Source organism: Anopheles darlingi, chromosome 3 (genome assembly GCF_943734745.1).
Source record: "Anopheles darlingi chromosome 3, idAnoDarlMG_H_01, whole genome shotgun sequence".
NCBI lineage: Eukaryota > Metazoa > Arthropoda > Insecta > Diptera > Culicidae > Anopheles > Anopheles darlingi.
In genome coordinates this window covers 37,728,439-37,743,438 of record NC_064875.1, presented here as the reverse complement: position 1 = coordinate 37,743,438, position 15,000 = coordinate 37,728,439, and the positions used below count along the sequence as shown (strand labels likewise).

The window sequence follows — 15,000 nt, the reverse complement described above, 5'->3', positions numbered from 1 at the left end:
TTCAGAACTTCTTTTCGGATTACGACATATCGCCTCCTATTTGAGTACTACATTATCCAATCCAGTCCAATTAACCAAATTGTTTATTTTTCATCCTTCTATCGAGGTGTCCTTCGTAAAATGGCTGTCCCTTGCGTGTAGGTACAGACTTCTACTTGGCGCCTCAATGTTAACGCGTCTGGAGCCTTCTTCTTGCAAAGCATTCATTTGCTATGTAAGAGCCTTCTCATGCTCATGCCCGATCTTCTCTATACACTACTATGTTGCAAACAGCTTGGGAGCATTCATTCGCGGGGTTGATTTTCACCACGCATCAAACAAACCCGGAACAATCTCGTTTTATGTACATAATCGGCGTAAAATGTGTAACCCTATAACCGCATCGTATTTAGCCTAACCGTGGATAGCACACATTCACAACATCATTGTTCTTGGCAATGGAAGTGCACCTTATAAAATGCTCAATGTGCTTGCTATGTGATTTGTGTTTAGATCGTGACTAGCACACTTAAATCCAAAAACTTCGCATCGTAACGCATGCATCAAGAACTAGCTACTATCTCTGAAACGCGCCTTGGTTTCTATACTCTCAACATCTTTGTCCCAATTTGGTTGCTCAATTTGACCTCCACTGCTGGCAGCTACTATCATTGCAGTGTTGCGCAGCCTTACCGCCTGCCCTTGGGAACCAAGTTAAGTATAGTGTAACGACCATCTTCACTGGTTGCCCCCGGCACATGCATTTGGTATCTCGAATACAAAACAATCAATTGGTGTTTGTTTGGTTCGTCTTCTGCGATTAGCTTTTGCATCTTCTACTTAAATTTGCCTAATTTGATCTCATATTGTTGCCCTGGGCGTAATACAGGGAGTTGATTTGTCGTTTTGTCTTTTCAATTTTTGTCGATCATCTGTCCTTTCTCCATGGGCCAATTAATTCTATTTTGTTTTGTCATTCGATCGTAACAGCAGCAGTTTAAAGTTTTTCGTTTCAAGTAACATTTAAATTTAGTTCCTTTACAATGCTCAATGTTCTCTATAAGCCCTGAAGATTTGGTTGTATTTTGCTTAATTGCTGTGCAGTGAATGAACTGTTCATTTTATTTTTTTGTTTTATGCAATGATTGTTCTTAGTAAGGTTCTCGTTTTCGACATCATAACGCTTTTAGCGAAACATTATTCACCAAGTAATGTTGGCACATCAAATATGAGACCTGCTTTAGAAACACCAAAAAACGAAAGCTGATGGGGAAGTGTTTTTCTTTGGTTCGGAATGTCATTGCCTTGTTTGCAAACACCTTTTCGACAAACGTGGCAAGAAAAATTCGCAATTTTGGTTTATATCGCATCTTTTGAGCGAGAAGATAACAGACTAATCAAGGGTGATGAGGTTGAAACAACCAACTCATTGTCTACACGATTTATAACCAGTATTAACATTAAACGTAACACATTTTAAAGATAAAATATAATAGTTTCCCATTGACACATGCAAATTGCTTTGTGCCTCATTTTCTTTACAATTCTGGCGACAGTTCAAATGTTTGCTTGTTTTATTTCTCAATTTATAATCAACGAATCAATCTAGATCGAGCAACGAGCAACAGACCCTTGCATGCTTTCAGTTTGTTTTGTGTATGTATATAGTTTGCTTTATATGCATGTATCAACTTGGCTATTGCTACATTTGTACCCCCAACCAACCTTCCTCCCCTCCTACGATAACGTGCTTCAACTGAGTACAGTAAACTGTTTCCACTTTATGCGTACCTAGCCTTAATGCACCATCGCCTATCATCTGAATCCCTTGGTACTATCCTTTATGGCTCAACAGTTGACCATTCTGTGAATGATATCTTCCCCATATCTTCGTCCAACAGCTTCTCACACCAGCCCATATTTCAATCATATCCTTAACGAATACTCTAACGAACGAATGCTCGTCGAATAGCTGTGAATAACAATATACTAGACGAACCATCGCTTAAGAAACGTATGCATATATAACGTGTTCAACCTTACTTGTAAGCGGTACATACTAGCGCCAATCGAACAAAACGAAACAACAGTACATATATGTAGCGCATACATTGATTATCGAAAGACATGCCGGGTATTCTAATAAGGGAACAATTTTCATCAACTGTAGTCAGTTAGAAAAGCTCTAATTGAACCGACATCATGCGTTGTCCATTGTCATCTTCGGTTTTCATATTCAGAAGGTAATCTAGTGTGAGATTAAAGTGAAACTCAATAAGAAAATGTATTTTCCAAAGGTTTCGTAAATTCGATCAACATCATCAAGCTATGGTCAGCTTTGCTTAGCTTAACGACACTAACAGTACTAATACCCAAAATAAAACAAGTGTTATTATGTACTTTATATGTTTTGCCACACACACCAAATTGCTTCTCAATCAGTGGATGTTTAAATCCCTTTACTGTTGCCTCGCTTTCGTTTTGAGCGCGGTTATTAATGAAGGCTTGCGGTTTTAGGTTTTACACGGCAATCGTAAACCCACTGTTTTGGAACTTCAATTTCCAGAATAATCAACTATTGCCTCCTTTTACTGTGGGAGCTCTGTTAGAGCCATGTTCCAATATCGTGTTAAAGCTGATTGGATTTTGACTACTCGGTTACAGAATATGTTTGCCCAACTTTTCCGTCAGCCCTAACGACACTTTAACAATACGTCTTCTTTTACGACTCTAGCAGGTATCTTGCATTTTACTTCGCCTAACAAGCTGATCCAGTGGTCTGTTATAGGTAGATAGATTGGGCCAAAAGAAGAGGTGTAAAGTCTACTTGCCGCTATACCTTATGAGCAAATTGTGCCTTCCAATGATGAATGTTAACAATACTCTTCTCCATCTTTTAACACCATGCTCGACGGGAAGCAAAGGTTTCGGGTTCAGTTCCGTATACCACAGCGATGTTCGATAGAACAATAATATAATACTCTTCTAAATAAAGTTTAACGTCCCCACTTTCACTATTCATAGATAAAGTGTTGACGTCGATTGGTGGAAAGATTGAAGTGGATGTTCTCATTTGTTGTTTCTTTTTTTTTTTGTTTGTTTTTGGTGGAGATAACGGTGGTACCGTACGGAGCGCGTTCCCGGATAGTTTACAGCTTTTTGCCTAGGCAAGCATCTACTCTACTATCACCTGACTACGATAGACGAGGCAGAGTTTGAAGGAGACGGTGCCATTCGCAAGCGCTTAGGAGGCTGGAGAGGATGTGTTTGTAATAGGTTGGAAGTAGTGTATGCCATTCGTCTGAAAAATACACGACAAAACATACGTTAGATAACAACGATCACGATCACGGTTTGGACATTTCATACATACCGCCATATCGTATTCGGTTATGTAGGCAGGAATCTCTAATTGGTCCTTAGCTATAGCCGAATACAAATGCTCAACGCCGGGCAATGAATGTACTTTGGTTTTGATTGCTGGTGCCATGAAAGTCGTGAACCACCAGGTCATCATCTTTGTCCAAAATGTAGGATGTACGATGTAGAAGGCTTTCAGATTTTTCTTGTACCTAAAAAGTATCCGTAACGTAAAAGTAAAGCATTATTAAAACTATCCTTTGGACTGGTATAGTTTTTCAAAATACGATTACAACAAAACGATTAACGGTAATTTGATTGATGAAAAATACTTACTTGTACGGCAGTATACTGTAAACGTCCTTCAGCCACTGCAGTGATGGGTAGTTGTTCGAGCTAGTCAACGTGTGGAAATAAGCGATCACATAATCGCCTTTGACAATCGGATCCAGCAGATATATCAGGTAGAGTAAAGCCTATAATTCGAAATATGCTAAATTAGTTCAAAAGCCGTTCGTAACAAAAAATATATGATTAAACATACCTTTTCTAGATCAAGGTTGTGAGCTGGGAACCATTTGCCACAGAATACCACCACGGGTCTACCGAGCCTATCGACACCGCTTTGGTACAGACACCCGATGCCAGACACTTCCGAAAGGTCTTCTGTTTTGGCGCGTCTCAGCAAACGCTCGTATCTGTCGAAAGAGAAATGTACACCATAGAAATGGTTAGTCATCTGTTATCCAACCAACGGACTCTTGTTACAATGCAACATGACACCTAAACGCAGCTAAATACGTAATAGATCATTTTCCATATTCCTGATTCACCTATGCTACCATATCATCCCAGTATGCTTATAGCTTGCTCACTTGATCCAAACATTGCAGTCAGAATAACACATTATTCTGAAGTCATTCAACAGCCTTGCACTATTTTCAGTGTTTACAAAAATATAGTGATGAGGCGTAAAAAAATAATGATTTATCAACTCACTGACAATCATTGCTCTTCAATATTCTCAACTCACTGACAATCATTGCTCTTCAATAATCGCGTATTATAGTTGAATAAAATTGCTATTTTAGATTACATTATTGTGGAAAAACCAGAATCCATTCGCTTCCCTGCTTGTAATGCTTCTTTCCAAGCGCGTCACGGTTACATAAAACAACCAGTTTGTAAACTCCGATAAACTAGAATAAATCAGTTGGATTATGGACAAACCCTGCAGCACACAAGTGGTAATTCTAATCGATGCACAACGGCGGTGTTGTCTGGATGTGCACGCTTTAATTAATAAATTACGTTGACCTATTTAGCACACCATACCCGGCTCTGCTGTCGCCAGATAATGAAAGAGAAAAATGCACAAAATTGGTACAGCCATTCTCCACCTAAGGCCTTTTCTACAAGCCCCCGGTTGTAGTGTAATTTAATCACCTTATACGTCTGACAGTCAAGTGAAAATCGCATGAAAAGATCCCATAAACAGAAAAGCCAACAACCCGTTTCTTCTTCACACCAAGGACATGCTACTATAGAACGCGGAAGTAAGCTGGCGCCTTTATTTTTCTTTTTCAATCTCGTGTCGTCCGCACGTTAAAATGATAGTACGCGCTGGCATGTGTTGAGATTGTTCACTGAAACACGAACGGAGCTATGGAAGCCTGAAGGTTGCAACAACAGCATGTTGTCTCAACTGAGCTAAGAAAGACGAAATAATTAGGAGCAAAGTCTGCCCATTGTGCTTTTTTGATGGCGAAAGGTTAAGGTTGCCGTTGCCAAAGCACTTATATGTTTTTATTTTTGGAAGAATAATTTCCGTTTGCAATTATAACTGAAGTATTCAACTGAAGTATCAGCGATGTTTTATTGTGTTCCAATAAAATATTCTCTTTTGCTATATAATGGTATATGCTAGTAGTAAATAGCAAGGAGATAAATCGGTGCTATGACTTTTATCGCGGTGTGAGATTCAATTCACGAGTTGTGATCAAAATGCTAAATGGCAAAATCTGGGACAATAATGACGCTGCCACTGATAGCGATTTCCAAAATGAGTCATCCAAAAACCTTTCAGCTAACGCAAGCGCTATTCGCCAGCATATGATCAGTTCAAGAGAGATATGGTGTTTATATGTGCTAATGAAGGCTAAATAACACCTATACAATATCAACAAACTACAAAGCATGGACTTATCAAATCATAACGGTAAATCGAAGATATGGACTAGAACAAAAGCAGAGAAACGCATTCCAAAATAAAAATAGCTCGCATAGAGCAAAAGCGGCAGAAATTCTAATGCACTTTTAACAACAGTACTAACAGATTTTCCTTTTGCCATTCGCTTTCATCGAGCGACGAGTTGTAGTGTTTCATCAGTTCAACATACGTGAACGACCCATCAAGAATGCGGGTCCGTTTGCCGACGTGCGTGGCTAGGACATGCCCAATCATCTCCGGACAATAATTCTCTGTGGCCGTACTAAAAGAGAAAAGAAATTATCTCACTGGTGAAATGGCGGTAAATCTACGCTGAAATAACGCTCGTAAAGGTTGAATTGAACAGCTGATACACGTACGCAATTTATAAACCAAAGATGCTTAGGAAAACTGCTCCAGTTTAATTAAATAGGCTAACGAACAAACGTTATTCTTTATATGTGGAAAATATAAGAAAAGAAGAGCTAACCAAAAGGAGCACATGTAACCCATACATAAGAAAGCATCGATTTTCGAAACACACATGCTATGGCCACACAAGAAAAAAGTACGTAGATAAAAAGAAGGAATTAGTTTAGTTATAGATAGAAACGCGATATCATATGCGACATTTGAAACTCATTTGTTGAATCATCATTTGTTGAGTAACAACAATTTTAATGAATGAACACAACATCAAAATGGGGAATATTATCAAATCATTCATCTTGAATCAGCTAGTTAGACAAAAGTACCAAACCTATCCTTTAGCAAACGATTCATTTAAGGATAAGGTAAACCCTTTTCTGTTCAATAATCACCCTTTTTGTTCATAACCCCGTGGCAGTGCTCAGGCAAACCAATTTCAACTTGACGGCCTTGATCCGTAACTGCATTTGAAGGACACTGGAGCCTCGGAAGTGAACCGAGTCTACCGATTCCGTCCGCAAAGCGTTACACTCGGTGCATTTTGATTTATATACCTTGCTCCCACCCAATTTACACGGTTTTATCCAACTCTAAGGTAACCGTCGTTGCCCTAGCCGAGTATTCACTCAAGGATATTAAATTGCTACCAACTAGCACTTGCACAGATTCATACCTATTGTTACTGCAGCGACCCAAACCTGCCTCCACCACCGACCCAGCCTTGTTTTTGGTCGCTGCCGTGATTTGTCTCGGTGCGGTGTGGCGCACCTAGAATGACGAAGAAGGGAATCGCCACAATTTATGCAACGCGCACACCGCGCCAGCCGCTTAGCAATCAATGATGGTGATCGATAACGATCACCACGATAGGGGAGGTAATGATTTGCTGAAGATGCGTTCTTTCGCCCAGCACCTGTTCATACCAAAAGTGGCCCAGCGACGCTCCGAAACCGGCCGGACGTTCGCGCAAAACAACAACTGTCGCAAGAAGTTGTTGGCCACATGAACAAATAGCCGACACAGTATATTTTATCGATTTACCCCCCCACAGAACCAATAAGCGTGCACCAATGTTGCATCAGGCGAGGGTTGACGTCAACCGGCCGAGTCAGCTCACCCAACGCGGCAAGAGCAGGAGGTGGAGAGGAAACGGAAGGTGGGCCACGGTCGCTGACTTTAGGAAACATTAGGTTAAGACAAAATTTATAAATACTAGTGTTAGAATAAATCAAAAAGACTCTCTTGCTCGAACTTTTAACCAAACCGCGTCTTTACTCCGTGTCCGCGCGATCCAGCCGTGGACTGTGCCTCTGGCCAATCCACGCGGAACATCCGAAAAATAGGTAGTGTTCCGGAGACCCCAACATCTCATACTGGGTCGCCGGGCTCCGACGCAGGTAAGGAAGTGTTAAACGCCATTCTGACTGGCGTAAGTGTAAGTTTAGGAACTTTAAATCGGGGGCCAAATCTGCCGTGGCCCTCGCAGTTACTTATCGAACAGCTGGTGGTGTTTATACAATTAAAACATTTGCGTCAAAGAGGTTTGCATATAAAGTGTATTGTTCCGCAGTAGTTCAACTGCATACACCACGTGCCGTTATCTGATGAGTTACCACATTTTGATTTCATAAAATTGAATTCAACGAAATGCAGATATGACAACGAATTCCATTGAATTTATCACCTATCGGTCAAAGACATCGAATTCCATTGTGATTATCGAGAAAGATACTTCTCCTGACATCAGGCAAACATTTTTCGGGTGTTTTTATCGCAAATATTATCGTACATGTTGTTCAAATCTCATTTCGAACAGTTGAAACCGGTCATTGTTGTACGAACACACATTTTCACATTAGCGCACTAATCAATATCCCATTAGCGTTTCTTCAACGAATGATTCATTCTACATCCGCCATACGCAGACAGATGGATGTGTCATCCATGTTTGTGTCTGGTGAGAACATAGTAGCCTTTAATGTTAAACATTTTCAAAAACAGCGCCTATATTCCTGACATTGCCTGTAAGGCCACTTCATTTTATATTTAACTTATTAAGCGTCTAGAAGCGATGGCATATAAGTAAAAACATGCCATGACTATACTAGTCAATCTGTTTAGCATATTTTTAAAAAATCAATGCATTGAATTTTGCAGTATGCTTGTATCTTTTAAAGGCAAAACCACAGGCACATCCGAAACTATACCTTCTGATATCAAATAATATCTTGACGAACCAAAAAGTGACGCACTTAAACAGCAGTTGTCTTCAATTTCATTTTCCTAAGTGGTTCGTGACTGACGTGGACTGAAAACCTTTTCGAACGCGAAAGTATTTGCTATGTAAAGCCACTTATATTAATCCTTTTTCTTTGCGCTGCAAAGATGAGAATCGGAACGAAATTCAATATAGTAATGGATTTGGGATGTTTTTGATTACACCTCGACTAACAGGACGGGTGTAAAGGTACAGTTGCTTACGCTATTGTAATATATTATTGACATTGATTTGGGATAACCGTGTGCTCAATAATCCAAAAGCATTTTGAGCCCACCAAACGAAAACTGTGCACATATTTTGTTTTCCTCTACCATGCAAAGCTATGCCTGGTATTATATTACAACATTTATGCTATTTATGGATTTGTACGTGTCCTTCAATAGACATTTCTAGATTCTTAAAATTCGTTCGCTAGTCCACACGAGCCAGAAAATAGCCGCAAAACATAAAAGTGGCATTTCATCTTCTATCATCATACAAGCTAACAATAGCATTTCCAATGTTTGGAGAAGTGGAACTGGAGTACAAGGTGCGATCTATTTATAGCATACTGTATCGCAGGCAGACCGCAACAGTCTACATAGCCGCATACAATGACCATTGCTGCTCGATGTCTAAACTCAATATTAGCACCATCATGTCCATCAGAAGAAAGTCAAATCGAAGTGTCCATTTTCACCCTTCAATGTGCACCGGCATCACTGCTTACCCATTATTTACCAACTATGTGGTGCAAATCTCACCTTTCCTCCGATGTTTCGATGTGTATCTGGTCCACCTGCATTTCGGGTGGTATACTGATGGTGGCGTCGCTCAGATCGATCGACTCCATTGTCACCATTTGTGCCATATTTGTAAGATGTGTAAGGTCAAAACCGACGTAACGAATACTAAAAATGTGTTGCCTTACTTATTCGTATTTTCTCGTCAATGATTTCACCGCAATGAGTTTATCACTCAATTTTGAACATCTTTTGCATTTAACAAAATCCAAACGTAAACTGCCGGATGCACTGCAGTCAGTAGCAAATGCTGCTTAAACTTTAAATGCTATACCAGAAACACGAAAAAATAAAAGGCACTGCCACACAATGTCAATTTGAATGGAAACACACTTGAAACCACTTTAAGCTTAACACGTCTGTAGAAATGTTTTTCAAAACACAATTTAATAAAGCATTATAAGTTGGATACGGAATGCGAATGATACTGAATAGAACGGCGGCTTCTTATCATTCACACGTTTTTTGTAGTTAAGAAGTTGAATAAACTTTATAACTACTCTTATGATAGCCAAAACTGTGGTATTGAACCGTTGGTTTGAACTATGTTTTTTGCCGCATATCTCTGGAGACTATTGCCAAATTCAGTACCGGAAAGCCGGGAAAAAATTCATGGAAAACGAATTTTCTCTTGAAACTGTTCCACACGAGAGAAATCACAATAGCATCATCAGCGCTGCTGAGTACACGTTTAGATGCTCTTCTCACCGTCGAAGGAGAAAGGTGCGATGGTAAATGAGAACAAACGTATCGTTGTTTAAAAATAGATTTTTCTTCTCATTTGCAGTAAAAGTTCCGACGCTCACACAACTCCCGGACACAACGTAATAACGACAAAATCGATAATACCATCATTGGATACACACCAGCACTTTGATTTACATTGGCTTAAACACTTGTTTGAAACTGCAAAGCGTGACTGTTGTGTGAAGGTCTACGAACTAAGCTAAAGTAGTTCCAACCAAAACAGCGAGTAGCAGCAGATTCAACACATAAGACCACCCTAGCGTGGTTGATGCGCACGAATGAAACAGAAAGCTGCAACTTTTGCCAGCCGGTAAAAGAATTCAAACTGTTGAAACTCCGAGCGTTGTACAAGGACTGACGAACGAACGTCTGCCATGGTCAACAGTAGCTCGTGTCAGCTTAGTGAGCAACATCATCGATTCGAGAGCCACAACATGTAGTAGGTTGGTGAGTATGTCTATCTCACCAACAGATGATTACATGTACCTTGCGATGCTCTTGGGCATACGCTGTAGTGCAATGAACAAGAGACTAAGAAACCATGAGAGAGAAATATGTATATAGATAAATAGAGAGACGAAGAACGAAAGGGAGAGACGCTGAGTACTAATATACTACCGAGAGAGCAGGTAAGAGCAAAATGATACTCAATAAAAGGATATCTCTGAGTGTTACGTATCCTAAGCTATTCATATTCGCCGCATCGACTTTAAAGACTATGTCAAAGTTGTTTGAATAATTACTAAACAAAAATGTATTTGAACACATATACAATTTCCAGATTACTATATCGGTGCAATTGATCTATTAGTCTCCGACATTAACCGAGAATTGTTCCTTTCTGTTAAGCAAATTTGAACTGTGGAGCTTTTCTATTTTCAAAATTCCTTTTAGTTCTGCTGTCAATATCGATAAAAAATTAAATCATACCAACAGGCACAACACACAAGCGAACAAAAAAAGAGAAACCATAATGGAAAATAAGCGTTCGGCGCTCCATGCTTGTTATTTTAATCTAAAATGTAGAAATCAGAATGCAAATAGCAATAGGAATGCTGAAGTTTCAATCAAATGCTACCAAGAGAACATAAGACTAATTCTCCGAAAATTATTGGTATAGATAATATTCGATGGAAGAATTCATTTGAATGAGAGAATTATTAAGGGAAACCTAGAGGATTTTGTTGAAAATACTCACTCGCAATCCACCAGTAAAGGTGAACTAAATAGGGCAGATATGGATAATTTTGCAGAAAAGAAATAAAACATATTTCATTAGTGTCACTTTTTGCTTAATTTAAGAATGACCCAGGGAAACTTTTCAAACAATATAGCGACAAAACTACGAGATTTCTTTTTATTGTAATTTCGAGATAACTGTAAACGATAGGAAAGAGCAAGAGAAAAATAGAAAGTAGTGAACAAAGTAAAGGTGTAAGCAAAAAAAAAGATTGAAATTGCGTTACATTAGCACCAACATTCACCGACGTGCTCTTCTAACATCACGAAACTAACAAACAGTATACAGTGCGCAACTGGCGCAAGAAGTATGACGCAGATTTTATGGTTATGATCAACAGTTTGAGAACAACTGCAAGATGATAACAGTCTTATTGCAGATGGATGGACATGATACGGCAGTGTTGATCTTAAGCGTTAATTGAAGAAACATCGTTGCAGTACTGTGCATGGAATTTCATGAAAATTGTTTGTTTTTGTTTGTTTGGTTATCTTCATTTTCTTTATCTAAAAAGCACTAAGGGCATCACAGAATGGTATGACAAATAAGTGCTTCACGAGCATTTTCGGTAACGCTAATTCGTTATCTGCACTCCAAAACGGAAGATTTATGAACCGCGAGCAGTAAAAAAGATAACCAGGACTAATAGATCATTTCTGGCGACTAGTACGCAATTGGGAACGTAACGACTGAAAACAACATTATGAATGCTTCCCATTGTATATCACACGTGCAATATTAATTTGAAACATTTGAACTCGTGTATAACACATGTAGGCATTAATCATGCAATCGATTTGACCGAATCTTCCAATTGTCTCGCAAACTGCAACGATTTGATAAAAAAAATGTAGCTTTTTTAGCACAACATTACTCAGCCAAGTTAAAGTTCTTATTATTTCAAAATAAATGAATTATAAAATAGTTTGCATGTTGCACATCACAGGCGGCACCCAAGGTTCTACACGTCATGGTGTAATCAACTAACATCTTACGTCATCAACAGTAACTCAGCTCTTACCAGTTCTGACGTCATAGATTCGTGTACAATATTAAAGTCATGAAATTAGGGTCAGCAATATTTAATCAATCACAGCAATATATTGACGAATAAATACATGCCCAAGTCAACATATTGGTGCATGATAACGGTCCTGAGTTCAATTACTGCTTCTCTTGAGGTGAGTATACTTGTGACTATCAACATCCTCTTTTCGTTTAGCACTGACTTTGAATCACCAGAGTGTAATTCATTGTACGTCGGCATTGTACAATGACACCAACCTCGTGGTGTGTCTTGCTTTCTGTCACAGGACTTATCTCTAAAGCTTACACGAGGATTAAAAAGCATTGTATATCTCACTTAGCTCCCAGAACGAAAGAAAACGACCCAACCTGGCGCTCGAAAAGCATTCTAGGGTGGAAAGCTCGAACACGGATGGAAGCTTTACTCGTGATAAGCGATATCTACCCCAAATAATTGTCTGATTCATGCAGAAGCTTCTAATCTTTTTCAAAAACGTTCTTAACACAATATTAAGTAGCTCTTATGCAGAATAAATGTGAAGGGGAGAGCATTATTATATCGTGGTTTTCAATATGCAGCAGCCTCCCATAACACTATACACTACAAAGCAATTAAATTGCTAAACATTTGCAAAAGCATTCAGAGCAATTTGAGTGTCCCGTCCTTACCTTTCCTGGTGTTCTATCCCTTCAAGACCATCATCCAGCACACTTTCATATATCATACGAGGTCGATCACCGAGGAGTCGTTGGCGGTCCAGATCACCCTGAAGGAATATAACAAGAAGGAATCATACAACAAGAATAATAGAACAACAAACAGAAGGAATAACATAACAAGAAGGAGTAATATTTTGGAAACCTTTTTTCTCATCGAATACTTGTTATATTTGTTTAGTGTTACTTTCAAACATACATTTCAAAGAATCAGAATGAAATTCATGATTAAGGGCAATGTTTTAGTTTACTGGCATTTGAATTCTTAGGACTAAGATACTTTCCATTAGTTTAGATAAGATTTCCAAACTTTGAACCTATATGGTATGTTTTGTATCCAACTGTATGTTTGAAACTAATATAATTATGAAAACCATATCGAATCTACTTAATCAACTCTGCAACAGACCTCAGCACCGACCTTTTATATACCAAACATCGCTTCGTGAGATTTAAAAATTTACTCTGTCGCCAAACTCTAGTCTAATCTCCAAACTTTTATACACTTTATGTGATTTTATTGCGCAAGTTTCTGTTCCAAAGGCCTCAACTCAAAGTAAATAATAAAAAGTTTTCTCATATAAAATAATAAAAGATTACAAGCAAAGATCACTTCGCCACTCATGATTACATTTTTTTGCGTCGAAGTGTATAGCAATCCAACTGCAACTTTGCTTACAGCTTGCTATCCAAACATACACCGTATCAGAGCTTATTCTTTATCTCTTGACACAGAATCGTTATAATAACGTACTTGTTTTTCTATAGAACCGCGAGCGACGCTTGGCAAGCCTTTAAATCTACGCCTTAAAAGTTTGGCCTAACATTGTATAATCACGACAGTTGACTATTTTTTTCATAAATTACAAAATATGTATCTTACCTGCATCTGCGTGAATGAATGGGCTGTACCGGTAAGTTGAGCCGCTAGGCTCAGATTAATGTTGCTATATTCGACGTCTGAACCCATTTCCAAATCATGCGGGCTGGTATCGGAATCGTCATCAGCTGCAATAAAATAAAAACAAAACTATAGTAATATTTCATGGTACTACTTACACATTTTTCGCTATTTACAAGAAAACTCGAACGAATTGTTTATCATTTCGACGGCGGATTTGCTTTAGTAGAATTCACTCCACACCACTACACACGTTAATATGTGTATGTTAACAACTTCAATGCTTTGAGAACCATTAATAGCACGAGCAGTACAAGCAAACAGGGGAAGAGTCCGTGATAACAGCATTCACGGCCTCGAATGCAACTCCTCTTACGAGAGCAACAACTATACTCATCCGTTTTCTACACCTGTTTGCTACTGAATGCTGAGCGGCATTCATCACTAGACGCACATCACATATCATATAAACTGAGAGTAAAGATCACAGCATCTCAGAAGCAAATGTAAGAGAGCAGAGGGAAAGGTACTCCCAGAGCGAACTACTTCGCGGAGTATATGGACACTATGCGAAGGAATGGTTATTGTTGAATGAACCTATTTGTAATAATAACTATCATCACGTATCATTGGAGTATAAAATATCAATCACAGAACATAACTATTAGCAAAATTAAATCAATTTCTAGATAATAAACTATTACTAGCTCAAAATGTAGTTTCAATGTAGTTTTGCAGAACTCTAGGCGCATAACATAGAGTGCACATGATCAATTTGCATTGTAGTGAGAACTCTATCTTAGCAACTGTTATCTTTATTAAATTACGATAGAGGAGCAAATAAAAAAAATCCCGTGATATAAATTTTGTCATGCAAACGTAAATGAAAGTAGAAACTTCGTTCTTAAAGCACGCAACACATGTGATGTTGAACTAAATATCAAAGTATCAATCCAAATTCAAACTATTGATTACGTGCAACATGTCGTGTATGCTACCTACAATCACCCAGAGGATTGACTGTGTTGATAACGATCATAAAATGAATAGCAACAGTACAGCCTGGTACAACCCTATCCTAAGGTCACTTTAATAATCGATATCTTGTGTGTTGATTGGGCTTACAGTACAGAAGAATATGCAGTTTGGTTGTACATATTGCATCATTTGGTAAATTTTAAGTTATATGAACCGTTTATAATTTAATAACGGAAACCACTAACAAGTATTTGTAAGCTTACCTTCTATCATGACGGAATGTTGCGGATTATGAATGATTCTAATTTGGCGATCAGCTAACTGTGGCTCACCATACAAACCACCGATATC

General features: G+C 38.6%; 2 protein-coding genes across 9 annotated transcripts in view; both read right to left on the bottom strand.

The window, feature by feature from the left end:
* Positions 1-651, bottom strand: part of LOC125955495 (protocadherin Fat 4-like) — an 8,835-nt gene extending 8,184 nt beyond the window's left edge. The window contains exon 1 of the mRNA XM_049686628.1: positions 588-651. Coding sequence (XP_049542585.1) covers positions 588-651 — 64 coding nt within the window. The remainder of the gene's footprint in view (positions 1-587) is intronic.
* Positions 652-1,530: 879 nt separating this feature from the next.
* LOC125957046 (protein GDAP2 homolog) overlaps positions 1,531-15,000 on the bottom strand; it is a 20,279-nt gene continuing 6,809 nt past the window's right edge. For 2 of the 8 annotated variants that reach the window (XM_049689441.1, XM_049689437.1), the window contains 9 exons: positions 14,913-15,000; positions 13,654-13,778; positions 12,723-12,820; positions 10,986-11,009; positions 5,673-5,831; positions 3,884-4,037; positions 3,676-3,815; positions 3,353-3,551; positions 1,531-3,280 (listed from right to left, as the gene is read on the bottom strand). The exon at positions 14,913-15,000 is cut by the window's right edge and continues 152 nt beyond it. In XM_049689441.1, the coding sequence (XP_049545398.1) occupies positions 3,224-3,280; positions 3,353-3,551; positions 3,676-3,815; positions 3,884-4,037; positions 5,673-5,831; positions 10,986-11,009; positions 12,723-12,820; positions 13,654-13,778; positions 14,913-15,000 (1,044 nt within the window). In that variant the 3' untranslated portion in view covers positions 1,531-3,223. Of the gene's footprint in view, positions 3,281-3,352; positions 3,552-3,675; positions 3,816-3,883; positions 4,038-5,672; positions 5,832-9,001; positions 9,400-9,889; positions 10,130-10,985; positions 11,010-12,722; positions 12,821-13,653; positions 13,779-13,847; positions 14,050-14,912 lie in introns of those variants that run through there. The other 6 variants (XM_049689439.1, XM_049689438.1, XM_049689440.1 and 3 more) reach the window with 6 other exon arrangements.